Genomic DNA, 24982 nt, shown 5'->3' on the forward strand with positions numbered 1-24982 from the left:
AGATTTTGCCATGTTGTACATAGACGGCCAGATTCTGCACGAGAACCATTTGCTCTGGGTCATAGGATGGTGTCCCAAGTGGAGGCCCCTCCTGTATGACGTCTTCCTTAACATGGCATGTGGACAGGGGTTATCCTGATGGAAATACCCCGTAGAGTGCAGATTTTTCACTTCAATGCTGTGGTAAATTTCTCACAGGTATGAACCTATATAGTTACACTGAATTATTCTTTGCTCCCATACAACTGTAAAAAGTATAAGGGTAGGTCTACACGACGACATTTGTCGCGCGACAGATAGGGCGCAACATTTGTCGCGCAACATTTTGTCGCACTAATGTCGCGCGACAATTTTTATAATGGCAGTCGATGGTGTCGCACTGCAACATGCGACATGCTGCAACTGCGACGCAACAGTCGCAGAAAAATCCACCTCGAATGGATTTTCTGCGACTGTTGCGTCGCAGTCGCAGCATGTTGCATGTTGCAGTGTGACACCATAGACTGCCATTATAAAAATTGTCGCGCGACATTAGTGCAACAAAATGTCGCGCGACAAATGTCGTCGTGTAGACCTAGCCTAATAAGTATACATCAATCTAGAGAAATGGCATTGCTTATTTTTTATTTTGCATCTTAAAGGTGCCTTATCTGGAGCTCGGGAAAGCTGGGAATATGATTCTGGAGCTCGAGATCTACAAAGTCCAGATCCACAAAACCATTCAGTGATGCAGAAATTTTTGGCGTTTGGGGGTAAGGCCACCACTCAAGCAGCCCTACAGAAACTTCTTTCTCAAAGCTCGTGTCTCACCAACAATGTGGGGGGAAGTTACCTGGAACTTGCCAACACTGTAAGTTATATATGTTTACTGTGATTTCTTCTTTTATTCAGCAAAACACGGCTTGTGATTTTTCTACCTTTACAAGTGGGCTATACATTTGGGGTAAATTGGATAAAAGCAACAGAATTAAAATGGAAGCAATGTACAAGCTATGACCAGAAGAAGTGTGTTTGCCTTGTAATTATGCAGAAACTGCAGGCGTGTTCACTGTGAGATATGTAATTACATTCAAGTGACTATACACGGGCCTAAACCTACTACTTGGCTAGATTTTTTACCCCCAGTAATTTATAAGCCATGAAGTATGTTTAGGAGCATAAAAAAATATAGTCTTTACATTTCTGGTGGTAGGGATTTCTTGATGCTGGGAGTTATCAGCTCTAGTGCGATATGCAGATTTTTTGTTTTTCCCTGAGGATTTGGGGGCATGCTTTGGATTTTCACAAAGAAGAGGGTGAAAATCCAAAGCATGCCCCCAAATCCTCAGGGAAGAAAACCACCATGTCTGCATGGCCTTGTCTGTTGAGGAACCGCAATGTGAAAGGAAATGATAAAAGCTGCAAGATGAAATAATGTCCACGCAGTCTTCATGTAAGTTAGCTCTAGATCAGGGTTTCTCAACTCGGGTCCTTGGGACCCACCTACCGGTCAGGATTTGAGAATATCCCACAGAGAGAATACCTGTGGGTAAGTCCTGATGCATGGACACTAATTATATTACCTGCTCAATACTAAGGAAATCCTAAAAACATAAATGGTAGGTGGGTCCCGAGGGCCGGTGTTGAGAAACCCTGCTAAAGATCATCAGCTTCACTAGGTATGACTGAAGGGTTCTGGAGGAGGTGTCTTGTCCACAGTATATTACCTACACATCACCTAATAGACATATGTATATCAAGGAGTCTGCACACACCATGAAACATCCACTCCTGAGTAGTGAATCTGTGCACCGTATTCCATGAAACATTCATTAGCCAGTGTAAATTTTAAAATTGTTTTCTCAAAACAACAGTTTTTAGCTCCCTTTGTAAAAATCTAAATAAAATGGGGATACAATCACAACATGTGAACAAAGCCCTAGTGTAATTTCTTGCATCTCAATGAACGCATTTATTGCACGTGCTTACTGAAAAGTAATTGCCCAAAATCTTTTTCATAAATTAAAGCTTTATATAAAAAAAAGACAAACGAGGCCATCTTAAGCGGTTCTCATAATCACTAATATTTTTTATTTTTTGGGGGGGTGGGGTGGGGGTGTAAGCTTCCAACTTCACTTTCCCCTATAAAGCTACCTGCCTATTTTGCAGAAATTCCACATGAATTTCTGTGCATTTTCAGACCAAAGCAGCACCAAAAACCACATGCGTTACTAGTGGATTTTGGTGTGAATTTGCTTTTCCATAGATCTCACCTTTGCATTGAAATGGGTGAAAGCCGCACAAAGAATTGACATGCTGCAGATTTCAAAACTTGCACAAAAGGTGAATTTCCACACGGAAAAAAAGTGTACATGAGACTTATCTAATCTTCACTTTGCTGGTACTGTATTAGGGCTCATGCACACGGCTGTTGATCAGCTTTTCAGGGTTTGGGGATTGTGGTCCCCAATGCACGGGTAACATCCGTGCGGATTCCGCAGATGGATCCAGACCCATTCAACTTGCATGGGTCCGTGATCCGTCCCCACCGCAAAACAATAGAATAAGTTCTACTTTTTGGTGGTGTGGAAGCACGGAGAGGAACCCCACAGAAGCATTCCGTACTGCTTCTGTGGGGTTCCGTGCCTCTGTTCCACACCGGACCTTCCAGATTGTGGACTCATTCAAATGAATGGGTCCGCATCCGTGATTTGGGGTGGACCTCAATACGGGCACGGCCGGGCAACGGTCGTGTGCATGAACCCTTACACTGTGCTTTACTGCATGAGAATCCGTGTGTAATCCACAACTTGTGCAGGTAGCCTAAACCAGCTTGGCCACTGGTATTGGCCACTGTTTGGCTGAAGTATGATCTATGCGTAGCCTTATCCTTATAAGACAGTGGAGAGACTCATTCATTGCACGGAAATGCAGACATTTTTCAATATTTAAGACTGTCCCTCACCGCGCCTGCGCCGAATGATGAGCGGCGCGAGATTTCACCATAGCACAGGGCTGGCAGACAGATGCAAGCACTGAACGGGGCCTCTAGGAGCAGGAACAACGCCCCCCCCCCCCCACCCCCCTCCTAGAGGCTAATTAGCATATTATAAAAGTTAGATTTCTGGCGTAACGGGGGCATAGATAAAAGTAGGTAAAGGCTAGTTAGGTTTAGCTGACATTAGCACGTTGCTAATGTCAGCTAGCTTAATAGGGTTAAATCTGGTGACGGAAACCCTTTTAAGATAAGTCTCCATTAATTGCAATGTATTTAGAAATTAATAATGATTGGTCAAAAGTAGCCATATCCTTACCAATGTAGAAAATAAACCACTCTATTTGCATATATTCAAATGCATAAACTTTAAGAAAACACCTGGGATTTGGTTAAACGATGGTAGTAATTTTTGCAGTGTACATTTCTGTCTATTAGGACAGATTTAAATTCTAATGAATATGAAGCTGAGCAAGTCTATTTTTTCATTCTGGGGACTTGAGTTAAAATTCATCTGTGATTCCCCGAGGATTGCAGCTTTAAATTATATGTGCCAGAAGTCTAATTAACAAAGAACAGATAGTAATTGCCAGACTAAAGTCAAGAAGGCAAAAAGTATTTGGTGCTGTAAATTTTTCCTTTTCATCTTCCTTTCAGTATTAATGTCTATCCTATCATCCAGCGATCTCCGAGATGACCCCATTACACAGAGTATGATGGATTTCAGCACAGTCTTGTGTTCTCGGAAGGGGCAAATATAGCTGATCTATTTCCTGCATATGTAGTATATTTAGTTACGCGGTCTCATAAAGCATGGGCTTTAGGTGACTTTCAATAAAATTTTCTAAAAGTGAAGGTTGATCCTCAGTGAAGCTACATTTTTATGCTAGAATATCATATTAACTACATTTGCCCAAAATATGGCTATTAGAAATGCTCCCTCAAAGGTGTTGTCTCATCTAGGATATCGGTAGGATATGCCACAATGTCAGATAGGAGTCGGTTCCACCTCAGCTATTTCCCGCAGTCGCATAGAAGTGAATGGAGCGGTGCCCGCACTTGCACAGTGCACTCTCCATAAATTTCTATGGAACTTCTGAAAATAGGCAAACGAGCTCTCTCCGCTGTTTTAAGAACTCCCATAGAAGTGAATGGAGAGCATGCCACACATGCACGTGCACTCTTGTTCAAATTGGGGACTCTTTTCTAGAGATAGGTGCAAGTCCGTGAGGTGACACAACCCCAGTAAAGAGTACTGGTACTTCTGCTGACTTTTCAGTTTTAGTAACTATATGCATTCCCCATTTAATAGCAATTACATAGTTACATAATTAATACAGTTGAAAAAATGCATAAGGCCATCAAGTTCAACCAACCAATTTTGGTGCATCTATTCATATACTCGGTTGTGCAATCCTTTTATAGCAGGAATAATGGTATGGGTACAAAACAGTCATATGAATAAATGCACCTGACTTGTTATAACCTGGGGAATGCAAGTTATTACTAAAACAGACATGACACGTCGGGAGAGGTGACAGACCCCCATTAAAAGTTTTTCTGGAAATGAACACAAAAAAGTTATTGAAAATACACAAATATTACTTTATTATAAATATATTCCCAAATATCTTTCATTAGTTATAATTGCTCATTTTGTCTGGTGAGCAATCATTAGGGGAAATAAAATGGCCTCCATCCTATTAGTACACACAAAACCTGTCCTAATCACACTGCAGTACAAGTTGAATCTTTGTGGGAATGGAGTTCATGAGGAGACCTGAAGTACAGAAGACAGGTTGGGATGTCGCTGATGAGCTGTGCGCTACGATTGGCCAGCGCTGCAGCAAGGGACAACCCTAATACAAAAACTCCGCCCAGTACAAAAGAAGGCGCTGCAGACACCGGAGCCTATACTGGGCGAACGGAGCGGCGCCCAGACATACTAGTAAGTGCAGGGGGACCCCTGGGCGCCGCTCTGCCCACTGATATAGTTAGTCTTTACTTTTTAAACTAGTGAAAGGTCCTCTTTAAAGTGGCCCTGAAAAAAATTGTAAAAGGGGTCCCGTTTTGTAGTCTGCTCCAAATTGATGGAAGACGGGGCTGACACAAGTATGAGGGGCCAGTAATACCATATTGTGGCACATTATACCACCCCAACAGAGCCAAATACCATCGTCCCTTATAATATTGCCTCCATCAGTACAAAATACATCCCCAAAAACTTCTAGTGGCCAGCCGTGAGAAGGGCTTAGGCGGTCCCTTGAGCATCAGCCCACCGGGTAATTTCCCTGTACGGTCTATGGCCAATTCGCCCCTGTGAACAGAGCCTTCCACAAAATCTGCATTTTGTTTTGTGCAACCTGTTTGCTGTTTTGCTTTTTTAAAGACTTACAGAAAATGTAGTTTTAATTATAGCAAGTTGCCAACCTATCCCGCTCTTGTTTTCATGAAATAACCTGAGGAGCTTTTTCCATTTTTATGGCTTGTAAACCTCGCTGTGGATCTGCAAATCATAAAAACCTCTCCCTTAATTACCAGGCTGATTAATATTGCATTGGGTGGCACGGTACCACATGTGCCTAGTATCCATTCTTGAATTGTTATTGAGGGTAAAAAAAATAAAAAATATCCTGCTGCAATGCAGCTGCCTTTGGAACTGGGCCCCGCACCAATATTAATAAGACACTTCTAGTGTTATCCAATATCCAATTTCCTTTGCAGGAATATTATGCTGTGAATGGGTGGGAAAAGCTTTCCCTTTGTTTAATGAGAAAATATCCTTTTAAAACCTAATTTTCGCTATTCATCCTTGCCGAGTTATACATAGAATTTTTGTTATTTTTAATATGTCTTGGGGCAAGGGTTCAAAAGCAAGTTCTAGAGGATACAGTTTCTTTCACACTACTGACTGTAGACTTTGTGCAGCTAAAGGGTAAAGGTGGCCGTACATCATAGATACCAGCATTTGTCCCCCCTATACACATTCACCATTGGCTTGGCCGCTTGTGCATGTGTTTTCAATAGGGTGAGGGTCATGAGCCGCAGAGGATTATCTCCTGCAAGAACAAAGGATTGGGCATGTTCACATCCATTATGCACGATCCTTCTTCTGCGCCTTATCTTAAGTTGGGGTAGAGTTGGAACACCACCATAGACATTAGATAGTCAACTGGACCTGTCATGTGTCCTCTGGATAGATCATCAGCATCTGATCGGCGTAGCTGAGCTCCATTCAAGTAAACAGGCCAGTGATACTAATCTTGACGTCACTGGGCCTACCAGCGCCGGTGCCTCCTCAAACAGCTGATCGGACCCCCGCTGATTTGATGCTGATGATCTATCCAGAGGATAGATCATCACTAAGAAAAAGCTGCAGAACCCCTTTAAGCTGTATGGCCACCTTTTAGTTCACATGTGACCTTACCCTTAGGGTAGGTTCAGACCTCCTTTTAATTGTTCCATTAGAAAACAGCCTGCCGGAGTTCACTGGATCCAGCCTAGCCGGATACTGACATTTAGGCCTCCTGCACAAACGTATTTGTTCTGTTCTGTGCATTGGGGGCCGCAATTTGTGGTCCCCAATGCAGTGGCATCCTCTATGTGGCTGCCGGAACAGATCCAGACCCATTCAACTTGAATGGATTGGCATCCGTCCGTTCCACAAAAAGATAGAGCAAGTTCTATCTTTTTGCGGAACGGAACCCCACAGAAGCACTCCGTAGTGCTTCTGTAGTCTTCCGTTCCGTATCTACGGATTTGCGGACCCATTCAAGTCAATGGGTCCGCATACGTGATGCGAAATGCACACGGAATGGTGCCTGCGTATTGCGGATCCGCATATGCGGTCTGCAATACTGCAAACGGGACACCTACGGTCGTGTGCAGAAGGCCTTACTGCCGAACCTTATTGACTATAATGGGATCCAGCTGCTCTTCAGCATGAGTGCTGGGTTTTGGCCGGGGAAAAAAAAAAACGCTTCATGCCCCAGAAATCTACAACAATTACCTAACACCTTTTAGGCAAAAGATCAATGACATTCCACCATGTTTAGATGCATAGCTGAATAAATTGCCAGATGATGAAAAAAAATTAACCCATGAATAACTGCTGAGACAGATTTTGACACCAGAATTGAGCCACAATTTTGGTGCAGAATGGTGCTTTGGCTCAAGCCTCTGCCCCATCCCGACAAATACCACAGCCATTTTAATTTGGATGAAGTCTGCTGTAGTGTAGAGGAGGGGATATATTCATGCACAATTCAGTAGATTTGCTGGGAGGGGTTATTCTGCTTTCCCTGATACATATATTTTAGGATAATGTGATAAGAAACCACAACTCATCCGGTAGTATTTTTTATTTTATTTTTTACTGGAGAGAGGGTACTTTTTTGCTCATGTATGGATTGTATGCTGTACAGCCTTCACAGAGTAGAGGGGTTATTTTTGATGAAGAAATCTAGGAGGAGCGTGTTGCCTCACAGATAGACTTTCTAGCTGGTGTCTTTCCCCTTGCGTTTCCATGTCTGGCCATGAGTGGGAGTTCTCAGACAGATTAATGGGCCAGTCTTCTCCAGCACAGCTGCCTTCAGTGTTCTTCTCTCCCCTGGCAGTCTGAGGACATGGTGCCAAAGTCACTATACGCTGGAGACAGGCTTCCCGTTCCAAGATAGGAAGCACTACAGGAATTATTTGTGTAGTAAAATGTGACGTGAATTGTCCTCACATATGGGGATGTTTTATGACTGCGCTCTGGATTTCCATGTGTTAGAGGCTAAACTGGATACTTGGGATTTTACCCATTTGATTTGAAATGCAGCGTTATACATGGTCATTGCCAGACGGACTAATGCAGGCAGCGCTCAATGAAAAGAGCATGTGTAGTGAAATGGCACAGGCCGGTCTTCTTCCTTAGGTGCTGCTTGCTTTCATTGCTTATGGAGGAGACAGTGTATTTTATTAGTTGTTTTTAAAAAAAATATATTTATGGGTTTCACAGCAGTGTGCGTTAGAAGCTTGTTTTGTGTTAATTTGTAACCCAAATGCTGGTTTTAGCTTGTCTGTTTGCATTTGGAAACCGAGCATCTGTCTACACCACGTGGGAAATAAATGATGTTGCTGTTAAACTGTCCATACGCTGAGTGATAAGAATAGGCAATTTCATCATGAGGCCCATCTTGGGGAGTGGTATGCAAAGCACACGTTTGGTTGTTTAGCATATAAAGTAAATCTCTAAGTTTATGGCTATTAAACATAAGCCGGCACCCTCTGTCTTTAAGGCACTGAAAGGTGTAATCTGAAATAGAAAACTTCCCCTTCTATTCAGTTCTTGAAGCTTTTTATTGCATTTATTTTACAATATCCAGCACTCGACTCCTACTGTTCCTTGGGGACCACTAAGTGATAGCCGTTACAGTCACCTCGCTTTATCCTGGCCTTTAATGTTGCAATGCCTGTGTGTTGCTCGTGAGTGTATTAAATAGGTTGTCTGGGATTTATTTAATTTATTTTTTTCTTTGCCCCGCCAGTGGGATCGGAGAATAGAAATATACTGCCTGCTCCCCAACTCTCTGTTCTTTGCATTGCACTTCCACCCCGTCTGTCACCATCTGGACAGACAGGGTCACGGGCACCACTGCAGCCAATGACTGGTCTCAGCAGTGACGCGTCCCCAAGAGGCATGTCACTGCTGAGGAAAGGCATTGGCTACAGCAACACACATGACCCCGCTGTGCGGTTGTTTACAGATGGACACCAGAGGTGCATTGCGGAGAACCCATGAACTGGAACTGAGCGTTGGGGAACAGGCAAGTACGGTATATTTCTCTTCACAGACAACCCCTTTAAGGTAAGTTCACATGGTGGATTTTACTCCCACAGAATCCATGGCAGAAATCTGAGGCTAAACCTCGATGTTCTGAGGCCAATTTTCAGTCGCCTGCAGATTTGGCCTTTTCAATGGGGCTGATCCGTGCAGTCATCTGAATGAGCATGGCAAGAAAGAGCATATTAATATTAATTTTTTTCCAATAATGTGGATTTTAAATCCACACTTCCATTTAAATTAATGAACAGTTTATGTTTGTTTTTTTTGCCATAGATTTGAATGCAGAAATAGCAGCATAGAAATGCTTGTGTGAACATCTCCTTACAGTGTGCATACACAGGTCAACCTGGCTGTGGGACCTGCATGCAGATTACTGCCTCTACCAGCCCCAACAGCCGGGCTGCCGCATCTGCACGTGGATTACCAATAATTGCCGGAAGGCACCTGTACTTGCTATTGTTCAACTGGCCTGACAACAAGCGGTATTCTGCATGCGGATCCAGTAGCCAGGCCACACCGAGCACAGGTATCCCAAAGGTTTTGTTGCTTTAGCAGTATTTTAGTTAACTAGCAAGAACTGGATGAATACTGTTGTAAATCTGTCTCTAATGTAATGCATAGAATAGAGGGAGCATCATTTTGTATTGCAAATTTAAAGGGAAAACTGAAATAGAACTTGTAATGATCACTCAGGTAATGTAGCATCTGTAACTGATTATTATTTTCATTATATTACCGTTCTGATTACTTACTGTAACATGTCACTGGTCTTATTTTATGAATGTGTGACTTGTGGCTGCTTAAAGGGCTTCTGTCACCCCCCAAAACTCATTTTTCATTTTTGGGCATATTAAAATCCTTAATGGACAACTATTCCCTAAATAGGGCACTTACCTTGTTCTGTGGCTTGGTTTCACAAAAAAATTGATCTTTTAAAATATGCAAATTACTGCGAAACTGATGATGTTCCGTATGGCATCCATTTTTTTGGCAGATCCATTGAAATGAATGGGTCCGCATCCTATCCACAAAAAAAATAAAACGGAAAGGACACGGAAACAAACGTTTGTGTGCATGTAGCCGTAGTCTGGGGTCCTGGGATCCCTCTGTGATCTCATAAGTGCTGGGGAAGAGAATCCCAATTTGGTATTGTACAAAATGTCCTGCAATGTTGTGCAGTGTATTTGGTTTTATTACTCATAAATGTCTTTTGTGTCCTGGTAAAATGATCATGAAACAACAAGGAAAACAAGCTTTTATTTGACACAACCCTAGCTGCATGTGCTGCGGCTACTGCCACTGTCGCTGCCATGCTGCTTTGGTAACTAATAGCATATGACCTCATGGGAAAGACCAGATTATCATGATGGTAAGGGCTTGGTTATTTAATAAAAGTTTGATGAAGAATGATGCAAGGGTGCATTTGCTCTAATGTGCTTAACTCCTCAGAGCCGTTCCTTCGCTTTGTTCTGCATCAGCGGAGTATCAAACATAAGCACCTTCTAAGTGGATATATTAGATGTGTTTAGATAGCGATGAGTCTCATGTTAGATTTATATTTTAAAAAGGTCACATTTAGTATCTTTATGGTTGTCTACATTGACCTCTCTGTTAGAAAGACAGCTAGAGTGGGAGAAAATAATGTGTGCAGACCTGTCTATAGTCAAGTGGTTGATTCTGAGGGTTACTTTGAGAAGCTGATCTTTTACAAGAGCATTCTGAAGTGACTTAGACTATCTTCACACATTTAGGCTTTCTTTTACAAAGAATGCATGCCAGAAAAACAAGGCTGACGCTCAGATCCCTGCTGTGGATGTGCCAACTGATCTGCACAAGGATTAAGGCTGCTTTCACACTAGCGTTCGGCTGTCCGTTCGTGAGCTCCGTTTGAAGGGGCTCACGAGCGGACCCGAACGCAGCCGTCCAGCCCTGATGCAGTCTGAATGGAGCGGATCCGCTCAGACTGCATCAGTCTGGCGGCGTTCAGCCTCCGCTCCGCTCGCCTCCGCAGGGACAGGCGGACAGCTGAACGCTGCTTGCAGCGTTCGGGTGTCCGCCTGGCCGTGCGGAGGCGTGCGGATCCGTCCAGACTTACAATGTAAGTCAATGGGGACGGATCCGTTTGAAGATGCCACAATGTGGCTCAATCTTCAAGCGGATCCGTCCCCCATTGACTTTACATTGAAAGTCTGGACGGATCCGTCCGAGGCTATTTTCACACTTAGCTTTTTTTTTGCCATTTTAATGCAGACGGATCCGTTCTGAACGGAGCCTCCGTCTGCATTATTATGAGCGGATCCGTTCAGAACGGATCCGCCCGAACGCTAGTGTGAAAGTAGCCTAACACCATTGTCCTTCAGTGGGGCAAACCCATGTTTTTTTCTGTGCAAAATAAAGAGCATGCTGCATTTTCCTCTTGGACAGATTCTTTCCACTGCAAGTGAATGATGTATGAAATAATCCATCGAATACGGAATGTAAGCTGCTTTGATGAGGATATTGGTGCGGAATCTGTGCCAAAACCCTCATCAAAGTTTAAAGGTGTCGTGCAGTGGAAAGATGTTGATGACCTATCCTCACTATAGGTCATCCATATCAGATTGGTAAGGTTCTGACTCCTGGCATCTCATCTGTTTGAAGGGGTAGCAGCGCTCATGGGATGGAGCACTTGTAATTACACTGCGCTGCTTCTACAAGCTAGACGACACACAGGTAATTGTGAAGCAGAAGCAGCACTTGCATGAGCACTGCTACCCATTCAAACACCTGATTGGTAGAGGTCCAACTCCTGGCACCCTTGCCATTCTGATATTGATGACCAATTCTGAGGGTAGGTCATCAATACCATTGCACTGCACAACACCTTTAAATGTGTGACTATACCTTAGAGTGGTCTCATATACAGGGAGTGCAGAAGTATTAGGCAAGTTGTATTTTTGAGGATTAATTTTATTATTGAACAACAACCATGTTCTCAATGAAACCAAAAAACTCATTAATATCAAAGCTGAATATTTTTGGAAGTAGTTTTTAGTTTGTTTTTAGTTTTAGCTATTTTAGGGGGATATCTGTGTGTGCAGGTGACTATTACTGTGCATAATTATTAGGCAACTTAACAAAAAACAAATATATACCCATTTCAATTATTTATGTTTACCAGTGAAACCAATATAACATCTCAACATTCACAAATATACATTTCTGACATTCAAAAACAAAACAAAAACAAATCAGTGACCAATATAGCCACTTTTCTTTGCAAGGACACTCAAAAGCCTGCCATCCATGGATTCTGTCAGTGTTTTGATCTGTTCACCATCAACATTGCGTGCAGCAGCAACCACAGCCTCCCAGACACTGTTCAGAGAGGTGTACTGTTTTCCCTCCTTGTAAATCTCACATTTGATGATGGACCACAGGTTCTCAATGGGGTTCAGATCAGGTGAACAAGGAGACCATGTCATTAGATTTTCTTCTTTTATACCCTTTCTTGCCAGCCACGTTGTGGAGTACTTGGACGCGTGTGATGGAGCATTGTCCTGCATGAAAACCATGTTTTTCTTGGAGGATGCAGACTTCTTCCTGTACCACTGCTTGAAGAAGGTGTCTTCCAGAAACTGGCAGTAGGACTGGAAGTTGAGCTTGACTCCATCCTCAACCCGAAAAGGCCCCACAAGCTCATCTTTGATGATACCAGCCCAAACCAGTACTCCACCTCCACCTTGCTGGCGTCTGAGTCGGACTGGAGCTCTCTGCCCTTTACCAATCCAGCCACGGGCCCATCCATCTGGCCCATCAAGACTCACTCTCATTTCATCAGTCCATAAAACCTTAGAAAAATCAGTCTTGAGATATTTCTTGGCCCAGTCTTGACGTTTCAGCTTGTGTGTCTTGTTCAGTGGTGGTCGTCTTTCAGCCTTTCTTACCTTGGCCATGTCTCTGAGTATTGCACACCTTGTGCTTTTGGGCACTACAGTGATGTTGCAGCTCTGAAATATGGCCAAACTGGTGGCAAGTGGCATCTTGGCAGCTGCACGCTTGACTTTTCTCAGTTCATTTGCAGTTATTTTGCGCCTTGGTTTTTCCACACGCTTCTTGTGACCCTGTTGACTATTTTGAATGAAACGCTTGATAGTTCGATGATCACGCTTCAGAAGCTTTGCAATTTTAAGAGTGCTGCATCCCTCTGCAAGATATCTCACTATTTTTGACTTTTCTGAGCCTGTCAAGTCCTTCTTTTGACCCATTTTGCCAAAGGAAAGGAAGTTGCCTAATAATTATGCACACCTGATATAGGGTGTTGATGTCATTAGACCACACCACTTCTCATTACAGAGATGCACATCACCTAATATGCTTAATTGGTAGTAGGCTTTCGAGCCTATACAGCTTGGAGTAAGACAACATGCATAAAGAGGATGATGTGGTCAAAATACTCATTTGCCTAATAATTCTGCACTCCCTGTATAGTGTTTTTCAGGAAAATGCCACAATTTTAACTTTTTTTACTGTTATTTTCTCTTTTTCAGCATTTTTTATTAATTTTTTTTGCAAAAAAGCCACACAAACATTGCTTGAAAAAAAAAAACCCGTGGCCGTTGTTCCGTTTTCCGTGATTTTCTGCGGACCCATTGACTTTAAATGGGTCAGTTGAAAACTCGGAAAATGCACCGTTTGTTATCCGCCTCCGTGATCCGTGTATCCTGTCCGTCCCAAAAATATGACCTGTCCGTCCCAAAAATATGACCTGTCCTATTTTTTTTGACGGACAGCGGTTTACGGATCCATTCAAGTTAATGGGTCCATGAAAAAACATGGATGCACACAAGATTAGCATGCGCGTCCGTGATCCGTAGGCTACTTTCATACAGACTGATCCGAAGATCCGTCTGCATAAAAGCTTTTTCAGAGCTGAGTTTTCAGATCCGACAGTACATTCTAACACAAAGGCGTTCCCATAGTGATGGGGACGCTTCTAGTTAGAATATACTACGAACTGTGTACATGACTGTTGCCTGGCAGCACCCGATCTCTTACAGGGGGCTGTGATCAGCACAATTAACCCCTCAGGTTCCGCACCTGAAGGGGTTAATTGTGCGTATCATAGCCCCCTGTAAGAGATCAGGGGCTGCCAGGCAGCAGACCCCCCTCCCTCCCCAGTTTTAATTTTATTGGTGGCCAGTGTGGCCCCCCCTCCCTCTATTGTATTAATATCATTGGTGGCCAGTGCGACCCCCCGGCCCCCTCTCTCTTCTCCCTTTATTGTATTAATATCATTGGTGGCCAGTGCGACCCCCCCCCCCCCGGCCCCCCCTTTATTGTATTATCATTGGTGGCCAGTGTGCGGCCCCCCCTCCCTCTATTGTATTAATATCATTGGTGGCCAGTGTGCGGCCCCCCTCCCTCTATTGTATTAATATCATTGGTGGCCAGTGTGCGGCCCCCCTCCCTCTATTGTATTAATATCATTAGTGGCCAGTGTGCGCCCCCCCCCTCCCTCTATTGTATTAATATCATTAGTGGCCAGTGTGCGCCCCCCCTCCCTCTATTGTATTAATATCATTAGTGGCCAGTGTGCGCCCCCCCTCCCTCTATTGTATTAATATCATTGGTGGACAGTGCGGCCCCCCCCTCTCTTTATTGTATTATCATTGGTGGCCAGTGTACGCCCGCACCCCCCTCCTATTGTATTAATATCATTGGTGGCCAGTGTGCGCCCCCCCCCCCCCCACCCGATCATTGGTGGCAGCGGAGAGTTCCGATCGGAGTCCCAGTTTAATCGCTGGGGCTCCGATCGGTAACCATGGCAACCAGGACACTACTGCAGTCCTGGTTTTCATGGTTACTTAGCAATATTAGAAGCATCATACTTACCTGCTGCGCTGTCTGTGACAAGCCGGGAGCTCCTTCTACTGGTAAGTGACAGACCATTAAGCAATGCGCCGCACAGACCTGTCACTTACCAGTAGGAGGAGCTCCCGGCCGGTCACAGACAGCGCAGCAGGTAAGTATGATGCTTCTAATATTGCTAAGTAACCATGGCAACCAGGACTGCAGTAGCGTCCTGGTTGCCATGGTTACCGATCGGAGCCCCAGCGATTAAACTGGGACTCCGATCGGAACTCTCCGCTGCCACCAATGAAATTTATACAATATAGGGAGGGAGGGGGGGCCGCACACTGGCCACCAATGATAATACAATAGAGGGAGGGAGGTGGGGCAGAGCCGCTGTCACGGATGGTGTTACAGAAAACTAGAAGAGACAAATGAAGATCCAACTGACTTGATCCAAAACTAAGGAACAATAGGGTAAGCCCTGTAAGAGCCCTAGCTCTCTCCCTTACTGCTCAGCCTATGCAAAAATCTCAATGGTAGAAAATTGCATACCCTCGTTCCTCGACTGTATGACGCCTGAACACCCTATAATAGTGAGGGGACACGACCACCGGCTTCCTACACTTAATACGGAGGGAGTCAGGGTCACCTAGGATCAAGACCACAGGCAAACAGAAATAAAGAAAACAGACTTATCTTGTGGATGCAGCAGTAACAGCTTCTAGCATCAGCACACTCCAGGAAGTTGTATAAACCACAAAGTGATGCAGTATGGAAGGGGATTTAAAGGGATGCAATCAGTGCAACTAGATGACAGCTGAGAGAGGGAAACGAGATGACAAAGCAAAACAAAATAACCTCAGGCCGGAGGTTCTGAAGAACGTCTGTCAGAGCTTCTCAGATGTCTGGCGGTGACAGATGCACACTGGCCACCAATGATATTCAAACTGGGGAGGGAGGGGGGGTCTGCCCCCTGCTGCCTGGCAGCCCCTGATCTCTTACAGAGGGCTATGATACGCACAATTAACCCCTTCAGGTGCAGCACCTGAGGGGTTAATTGTGCAGATCACAGCCCCCTGTAAGAGATCGGATGCTGCCAGGCAGCAGGGGGCAGTCATGTCCACAGCTCTTAGAATATACTAACTTGAAGCGTCCCCATCACCATGGGAATGCCTCTGTGTTAGAATATACTGTCGGATATGAGTTTTCACGATGTAACTCAAATCCGATGGTATATTCTAACATAGAGGCGTTCCCATGGTGATGGGGACGCTTCAAGTTAAAATATACCATCGGATTGGAGAAAACTCTGATCCGATGGTATAATAGGGACTCCTGACTTTACATTGAAAGTCAATAGGGGACGGATCCGTTTGCAATTGCACCATATTGTGTCAACGTCAAACGGATCCGTCCCCATTGACTTGCATTGTAAGTCAGGACGGATCCGTTTGGCTCCGCACGGCCAGGCGGACACCAAAACGACTTTTTCCTTCATGTCCGTGGATCCTCAAAAATCAAGGAAGACCCACGGAAGGAAAAACGGACACGGATCACGGCACTACTGATGCCTAACTGTGAGAAGGAAGACTAGCAATGTAAAAAAAAAAATCTAAATTGTGCCCTCAGTGAAGGAAACCACACATAGCCCTTAGTAAATGTCTTACATCTTTAGTAGTCTGCTTTGTGTATAGATGATTAAAAGATGGCCTTACATGAGAGCTTCTCACAATTTCTGAGGTTCCTGGCACTTGTATGCATTCAGTAAATGGATGGTAATTTAGAGCAGACTTGCGGTAAGCATATTTTTCTTAAGTAAATGCATTCACCGTCACAGTTTAGTAAGCCCACCACACAGGTCTCTAGATGCTTTATCATCAAGTCTCAACCCATATCAGAGACAGTAGTGCCTTATAAATATTTAAACCTGCCCATCATATAACTGCTTACTCAGTTCATAGAAATATGGTAAATCTTACTTCAGAACGTGAAATACTTGATAATCCGTGCATGCAAGTAGGATATACTGGACAGTTAAAGTATAGCTCACTTGATTTACTAAAGCCCTTTACTTCCTCCTTGTTGAGAGAGGTTATAGAGGGGTATAATAACTTTGAATATGGTACTCAAGCAACGAATTCTGAGGTGTCTGTGTGTCTGTAGAGGGAACATGCTGGCTAATAGTCATGTGCTCACAGCAGCATCAGCATTGATTCAAGCAGGAAATCTCTTTCCTTCCTTGTATCTCTCGCTGCTTGTCTCTGTCTGTTAGGCTGGGTGTACACGGCGACATTTGGTCACACCAATGTTGCATGACAACTTTTATAATGGTAGTCTATGGTGTCGCACTGCGATGCGATAGTCACAAAAAATCCCATTTAAGATGGATTTTTCTGCCACTGTCGTGTCGCAGTCGCAGTGTGACACCATAGACTATCATTATAACAATTGTTGTGCGACACATGTTGCAGTGTAGTTGTGCCCTATGTGTCACACGACATATGTCGTCGTGTAGACCTAGCCTAATTTTGTTATAATTAGCTGATTATTCTGCTGTCTTCTAGACATGACACTCCTTGTTAACTTTATTAAATAAAAAAACTGTTAATCCCAAAATGTTAAAGCCATTTTCCCGGAAGCAAACTCCTAAATGCCTTCATTTATAATGGCTAGTTTTGTCTAGGGGGCAATCGGTGGAGAAATTAAAATGGCCGCTGTCAGATTCCTTCACTTGCAATCCGTCCTAATGACAGAAGACGGCCTGAGTCAGAAAGCATAGCACAGAGCAGTAGTCCTATGTAAGCTCCGTTCTCTGCCTGTATCAGCCATGTGAAGCACTATGAGAGATTCTCTCAGCTGTGATCTGTACATAATATAGTGCTTCACATGGCTGATACAGGCAGAGAACGGAGCTTACATAGGACTACTGCTCTGTGCTATGCATTCTGACACAGGCCGTCTTCTGTCATTAGGACGAATTTCACATGACGGAATCTTGACAGTGGCCTTTTTTAATTTCTCCACTGCCTGCACCCTAGGCAAAATGAGCCATTATAAATAAAGGCATTTAGGAGTTTATTAAAAATAACACGTTTTCTCAGTATTTTAAATTATTTTTTTGGTTCCTGAAGAACTCCTTTCATGGCTCATTCACACAACTGTATGGTGACATACTTTGAAGAGACCGCAGCCCCCGTCCAAGTGCCACAGCCTCTTCAATCAGCTAATTGGTAGGGATTTCAGGAGTCAGACCTTACTGATCTGATATTGATGACTTATCCTGGGGAGAGGTCATACTTATTAAAGTGTACTGCGAAACCCCTTCAAGAAATGTGTGTCAGTGTCCCTTAAAGGGGTTGTGCAGGGATCAGCAGTTTTGAAGAGGAGGCGGTGCTCCATGCGAACGCTAGTTCCTCTTCATTAGACAGCACATTGTCTCCCTTGCAGCTGCGCAGTGTAATTACATGTACTCGCTCCATTCAAGTTAAAGGAGCGAGTACAGATGTAGCAGAGTTAACAGTCACACTTGGTGAGTTATCACATCTAGTTAACGCATTATGACTGTGACTGTTAACTCTGCCACATCCGTACTTGTGGTTACACTCACTTCCAAGATAACAGACAGTGTAATGAACATAAATCAGTGCTCGCATTGAGCGCCACCTCCTCTTTAAACAGCTGATTTGGTCAATGCAGGGTGTTGGACCCCGTTGTTCAGATATTGATGACCTATCCTGAGGATAAAGAAAAAAAACACACAATGCAACAGCACTCTGCAAACCAAATAAAGTACTCTTTATAAGTATATAGCTGTAGCCTGCTCTCCCTGCACTCACTGGAAGCCTTTCGGCACCATGAGAGGTATAGAGTGGACTCTCATTGCATTCTTTGGAAGCCGTCTGGCACCAGGAGAGGTATAGAGTGGGCTCAGCATGCATGTGGAACCTGCATTCCCTGAATTTAATGGAGGCCATTTTGGCACCAAAAATGATAAAAAGCAGAGTGGACCCAGCATGCATGTGGAACCTGCACTCCCTGAATTTTATGGTGGTCGTTATGGCACAAAACGGGTAGTATTTAGTGTTAGGTTCCCATCTTACAGAGATCGCCTTGACGTGTGGAAGACGGGCACAAATCATTTTGTACAAGATGTATTTGTCAAGAATCTCAAATTTACTAAATCAGCGTAGCATTAGCACCAGAATATTTTCCACCACTAAGGCATTATTGTACGTTTTTTGGTTTGCAGAGCGCTGTTGCGTTTTTTTTTTTTCTTTGTGTTTCTAGCCATGGCAGCTTGCACCTGCGCATTGGGATGTGCTGACTGACCCCCTTTTCCTTTGCTATCCTGAGTATAAGACATCAGTATAAAACCCCTGCACAACCCCTTTATATATATCATCTGGTCCCATGGTGCCCGGTGCTATTAAAAACCTTTCTAACATTGTCGGATGTTTTTTTTCCACCATGATCTAAGGACACAAGATCCTCGATAAGAACATTTCATTGGTTGTCAATCAGCATTCTGTACCATAAAGGTATCTCGACAACGAAGGAGATGTCCTGGTATTAATGTTGGTTTACTCCTGCTATGAAGCTGCAGCAGCAGATGTGGAGCAATACGTTATGTTTAGCACTTTTGTGGACACACGAGTTATCTGTTGTATATGGCAGGCTTTTAGTATTATTTCCCAGTTGTCAGCCACATTCCAGATGACGTCCCCAAGACCTGAAATCCATCACACTACATAAACATTGTATGTTCAGTGGATGTGACGACTATGAAAGGATCCCACCGCACTAGAGGATTGCTAACAGATTGCAGCCATTAAGGCGCGCTGTTATTGAGATTCTCTTGTACTTCTAGCTTAACAGATTTGTTTGAATATTTACTGGAGTCTTAATGAGCATTCCCTCTTGAGAACTAATCAGGAGGTTGAGGTTTCCTTTTTTGTCTTGTAGTCTCCTTTTGTTTTCCTGAGCGTTACATGGAAACACCATGGCTGTTCTGACCTATTACTTGATTCTGCACAGCATGCAGGAACTTGAGTTAAAGCTTTTTTGCAATTTTTAACTACAAAATAGATAAACTCTCCAACTATTGTAGCCAGCAGTTTTCAAGGGTAAGGCAGGCATATTTTAAGGGTAACTGCCCTTTTATTGAAAGGGGCTCGCTAGGATAGATATGCCCCCATTGTCTGATAGGTGCGGGTCCCAGAGGACCTACATCAAGAATGGACCCCTTAACATTGTGAAGGGCTTCCGAAAATAGCCGAGCTCTGGCTCAGCTATTTCCTTCGGTCCCTTAGAAATGAATGGGAGCATTAGCTGCGCAAGTGCGGTGTGCTCACATTTAGTACTATGGGGAGAGCGCTTGGCGGTGGCTGGACCCCGGGGTCCTACAGCCACCACCTTCCCCGCTCAGTTCTCAGTGTAGCGGTGGACCGAAAACTATCAGACAATGGGGGCATATCCTAGCAACATGCCACCATTTTCTGAGATGGGAATACCCCATTAAGTTTATTTTGACCTATTCTAAATAGGACATAATTAATTTTTGTAATATACTTTTATGTATTATACTTATTCTAGTGACCTAATAAGCACCAGACGTTCAGGTGTCTATAGCGCTTTTTTAATCTGTACTCTCATACACCAGCGTACTGAGTGTGGGGCCGCAGTGTGCTACTGGCAGGAGCGCACATCAACGCTCCTGCCTGTACCCGTGCCGCTCTGCTAAAGCTGATGTACTATGCCAGGCTTGAGCGGGAACAGGGAGGAGTAGCAATGTGCTATACCAGCGCCAGCATAGCACATCAGTGCAGGTCTGCCGTGTGTGAATATACCCCACAACTGAACCGCAAAGCCATACTCTTTCACAAAGGGAAGGAATGATAATATTTTGCCACTTCGTCCTGACTGAGGAATGTGATCATTTTAAGCAGTTTTCTCTCTTTATATCTTATTAGCAGCCATAATATTTTATCAGGCTGAAAGACAGCAGGAGAGCGGATCTCTGGTGACTTTTCCCAGAAAGCCTTGTCTGTCCACTCAGGGAATAGGACACACTGTGGTTTCTTACAATGTCACTCTGTGTCATTATTAAATGATGTACCATCTGTACACTTTAATAATAAATTGGCAGCAGATGAACATATATTTTCAAAGCTTCACGAGTGTAACTGAAATACCCCCTCCCTGTTAAATAAATCTAGAATAAGTTCTCTAAACCATACAAGTGGCTGCACTGCGGTTGTCTAATATGCAGCCCAGGTGATGGAGAATGGGACTGTAGTAGTCATTGCTTGGAGCACCTATGCATTCCCCTTCAGGACAGTTTGCCGGACTCCTTATTTAGGGTTGCGTTCATGTTTGATGAACATCTAAAAATAAGGTCAGATTGATGTGACTGTTATTTTCATTGTGAGCTATCTGCATTTTTTGTGACTGCATACAGACCCATTCATTTCTGTGGGGTCATGCACACATCTGTATTTTTTTCTGGATACATGTGGCCGTTCTGTAAATGATTGAACATGTCCTATAAAAGGGTTTCTGTCATCAGAATTAACCCCATTAAACTAGCTGACATTAGCGATGTGCTAATGTCAGCTGAACCTAACTAGCCTATTCCTACTTGTATCTATGTCCCCGTTCCGCCAGAAATCTAACTTTTATAGTATGCTAATTCGAGTTTAGGAGCAGGGGGGGGGGGGCATTGCCCCAGCTCCTAGCAGCTCCGTTCTCCCACCTCTGGACGCGCCCCGCTGCACTTGATTGACAGGGCCAGGCAGCCTTGGTCTCCTCCTGCCAGCCCTGTCTGCTATGTATCTCATGCCTGTGCCATCCCGTTCAGTGTTTGGCGCAGTGAGTGAAGGACGCTCGTCCTTCACTTGCTGCGCCTGCACTGAACGCTGAACGGGACAGCGCAGGTGCGAGATACATAGCAGACAGGGCCAGCAGGAGGAGACCAAGGCTGCCTGGCCCTGTCAATCAAGTGCAGCGGGGTGTGTCCAGAGGTGGGAGAACGGAGCGTCTAGGGGCTAATTAGTATATTATAAATGTTAGATTTCTGGCGTAACGGGGCATAGATACAAGTAGGAAAAGGCTAGTTAGGTTCAGCTGACATTAGCACATCGCTAATGTCAGCTAGTTTAATAGGGTTAATTCTGATGACAGAAACCCTTTAAAGATAAGCCAGCTCAAGAGCGCAGCAGGCGCCATGGCCACTAGGTTTCTGCTATTTTAAACAGGAGATACCCAAGGCTAATGTCTGTGACCGGCTTTAATGCTGATCACAGACATTTAACCTGTCGGAGGCTTTTCTCTGGGCGTGCTGCTTTTTCGGTGCCCGAATGGCTTCTCTGTGCTGAGATCAAGAAAGCTCACGTCCCTCCGAAGGTTCCAAGGCTACTACAGCAATAGTTCCTATGTGGCAGGGCTCCAAAGGGACACATTGAACGTCCCATAGGTTGCATTGGAAATTCATTTCATTCCAGGGAACAAGTGATCTAACGATCGCAGGGAAAAGCCCTACTGGGGTCAAAGCAATAGGAAAAGGACAGCGCGGCACTCCTGTGAGCCTCTTCGTGGTTAATCAGCAGTGGTGCAAGGTTTCGGAACCCCTCTGGTTCTGAGGATAAGTCATCAATATTAAACACCTGGAAAAACCCTTTAAAGGGGCTGGCCACTATATGCACACCCCTTTTCAGGAGAAGCAGAAAAAAATATATAGAAACCAAATTGCATCACTTTTTAGACATTTTGGCCACAATCTGGACCTATGTATGTTAGTACCTTGGTAAAATCTGATAATGTTGATTTTTCTTTGTTTGCAAAGTGATTCATGACTTGTGGCTTTTTCCTTCCCTTTGTTTCAGTTCTGGCAGACAGACAGGCTGTAAATGTTGAGGCTGTGGTCATGATAGAATACTTCAGTGTAGAAGCTGTCTGCAGGGGCCTGGAGGTGGTCTTCACCAGTGACCCAGTGCTCCCTCTAGAGGCCGTACATGGCAGCATGCTCAGCTTGCTGGACTGCGATGTATTTGGGAATTGGTAGTAATGGCTGCAGATACTTTTTTCTCAGGTATATATTAAAATAAATACTACACCCGTTATCTTTTATTGTATATTTTTTATTTATTGTTACAGCTCTTCATTGTAAAGAAAAAAACTACTTTTAAGTGTTAAAATGTGCTGTGCTATATACAGTCTAAAAGGGAATTTGTCACCATTTGGCCGAATGCACGCGGCCGAGAGCGCTCCGTGGTATGCCGGGCTGGATTCCTGTTCAGAGCAGGAGAACACGGCGTCATTGGTTGCTATGACTCTGTGCGCTTCATGCCGCTGCTGCTGTACAGTAATACAGCAGCGGCGGCATGAAGCGCACGGCGTCATAGCAACCAATGACGCCGTGTGCTCCTGCTCTGAACAGGAATCCAGCCCGACATACCACTGACCGCTCTCGGCCGCGGAACATGGCCGTGTTCATTTGGCCTTTAGCTGTATGAACGGCAGTACTACACGAGTCACTATTTTTTTTATTGTCATCCCTCGCCCTGCTGCAAGCCCTCAAACCCCCACATGGTCCGGACGGCTGAGATGTGCTCTGGACAATGTAATCTAGTGGATGGGGATGGGAATGTCCAATGTTGGTGGAACTGTCCAACCATCTAATGTGTATGGCGGACTGGCGGTGGCCCAACTTTCCCCTAATAGCAGTTTGCAGGGGGCAAATTGGGCTGTTGGATTGTTAAATAGGCGATATGGCCTCTCCCTCTGGAGAACACATGGCCAGAGGCCATGACTATGCTAATAGAGCAGTGATGGAGAACCGTTTAGAGACAGGGTGCCCAAACCGCAACCCACAATCTACTTGGTTATCGCAAAGTGCCAACACAGTAATTTAACCTGAATACCAATATAGCATATCCTCCATGTACTTTATCACTTAGCTATAATAACCGCCTACATTCAGTGCACTGCCTGTACTGTTCATAGTGCGCCCTGCGCTGATGAATGCCAGGAAAGGTCTAAGGCAGTAGTGGCGAACCTATGGCACGGGTGCCAGAGGCGGCACTCAGAGCCCTCTCTGTGGGCACCCGCACTGTGAAAAAAAAAGTCTATGGTGTACCAATATGCCTTAGACTTTTCCTGCCATTCATCAGTACAGGGCACACTATGAACAGCACAGGCAGTGCACTGAATCTAGGCAGGATATTATAGCTAAGTGATAAAGTACATGGAGGATATTCTATATTGGACTGTAGTATTCAGGTTACATTTATGTGTTGGCACTTTGCGATAAATAAGTGGGTTTTGGGTTGCATTTTGGGCACTTGGCCTCTAAAAGGTTTGCCATCACTGGTCTAAGGCCTATTGGTACGCCATAGACTTGTGCAAGTGCCCACAGAGAGGGCACTGAGTGCTGCCTCTGGCACCTGTGCCATAGGTTCCCCACCACTGTAATAGAGGCTCAATATTTTAGTGTCAGTAGGCGCTTCTTTCCAGGACTTTTTGCAGTTTTTAACCACTAAGGAACCACGTGGGAATTGACCCTAATGATGACTTTCTCAGTGATGAAGAAAGTTCAGTGTAGAAGTTCTTTGTATTCTCCTGTGGAAATGGAAGACAAGTCTATATTAGTGATTGTGTATGATTACAGGTGCTGACCCCCCTCCTCCTGACCACATACCCACAGGGAGGATGGAAGGCTTTGGTCAGTCCCATGTCCTTGGAGTAGAATGGTGGCACTATGGCTGCACTACTGCTTCCTCCTAACCTTTCCCTGATGTCATATGTTGTAGTGATCACGGTGGTCCCACCAGTCGGACCTTTATTGTCTGAGGGTACTTTCACCCTTGCGTTGCTAAATTCCGGCAATCTGTATGCAAACGTAAACCATTTGTAGACTGATCCGGATTCATCTCACAAATGCATTGCAATACAAGATCTGTCTATCTGGCACTAATACATTCCAGTGGAAAAAATGCCTGATCCTGCTTTCCGGCAAGTGTTCAGGATTTTTGGCCGGAGAGAAAAATGCAGCATGCTGCGGTATTTTTCTTCGTCCAAATACCGTAAAAGGACTGAACTGAAGACATCCTGATGCATCCTGAACAGATTGCTCTCCATTCAGAATGCATGGGAATAAAACTGATCAGTTATTTTCCGGATTTGAGCCCCTAGGACTGAACTCAATACCGGAAAACTTAAGTACCCTAATCTGTGGATAGGTGATAAATATTCTCTGCTGGACCCATCGCCCCCTGACATGTCTTTTAGTAAATTCGGTGACTGTCTCCCCCCAGGTCCATGTCCTCTCCACCATACTGTTCACACAA

General features: G+C 44.4%; 1 protein-coding gene across 2 annotated transcripts in view; it reads left to right on the plus strand.

Annotated features, from left to right (window-relative positions):
• The window catches only part of MCC (MCC regulator of WNT signaling pathway), a 310501-nt gene that overhangs the window by 53727 nt on the left and 231792 nt on the right, over positions 1–24982 (plus strand). For both annotated transcript variants that reach the window (XM_044275927.1, XM_044275928.1), the window contains exon 3: positions 642–850. In XM_044275927.1, coding sequence (XP_044131862.1) covers positions 642–850 — 209 coding nt within the window. The remainder of the gene's footprint in view (positions 1–641; positions 851–24982) is intronic.

The sequence above is a fragment of the Bufo gargarizans genome, chromosome 1 (genome assembly GCF_014858855.1).
Source record: "Bufo gargarizans isolate SCDJY-AF-19 chromosome 1, ASM1485885v1, whole genome shotgun sequence".
NCBI lineage: Eukaryota > Metazoa > Chordata > Amphibia > Anura > Bufonidae > Bufo > Bufo gargarizans.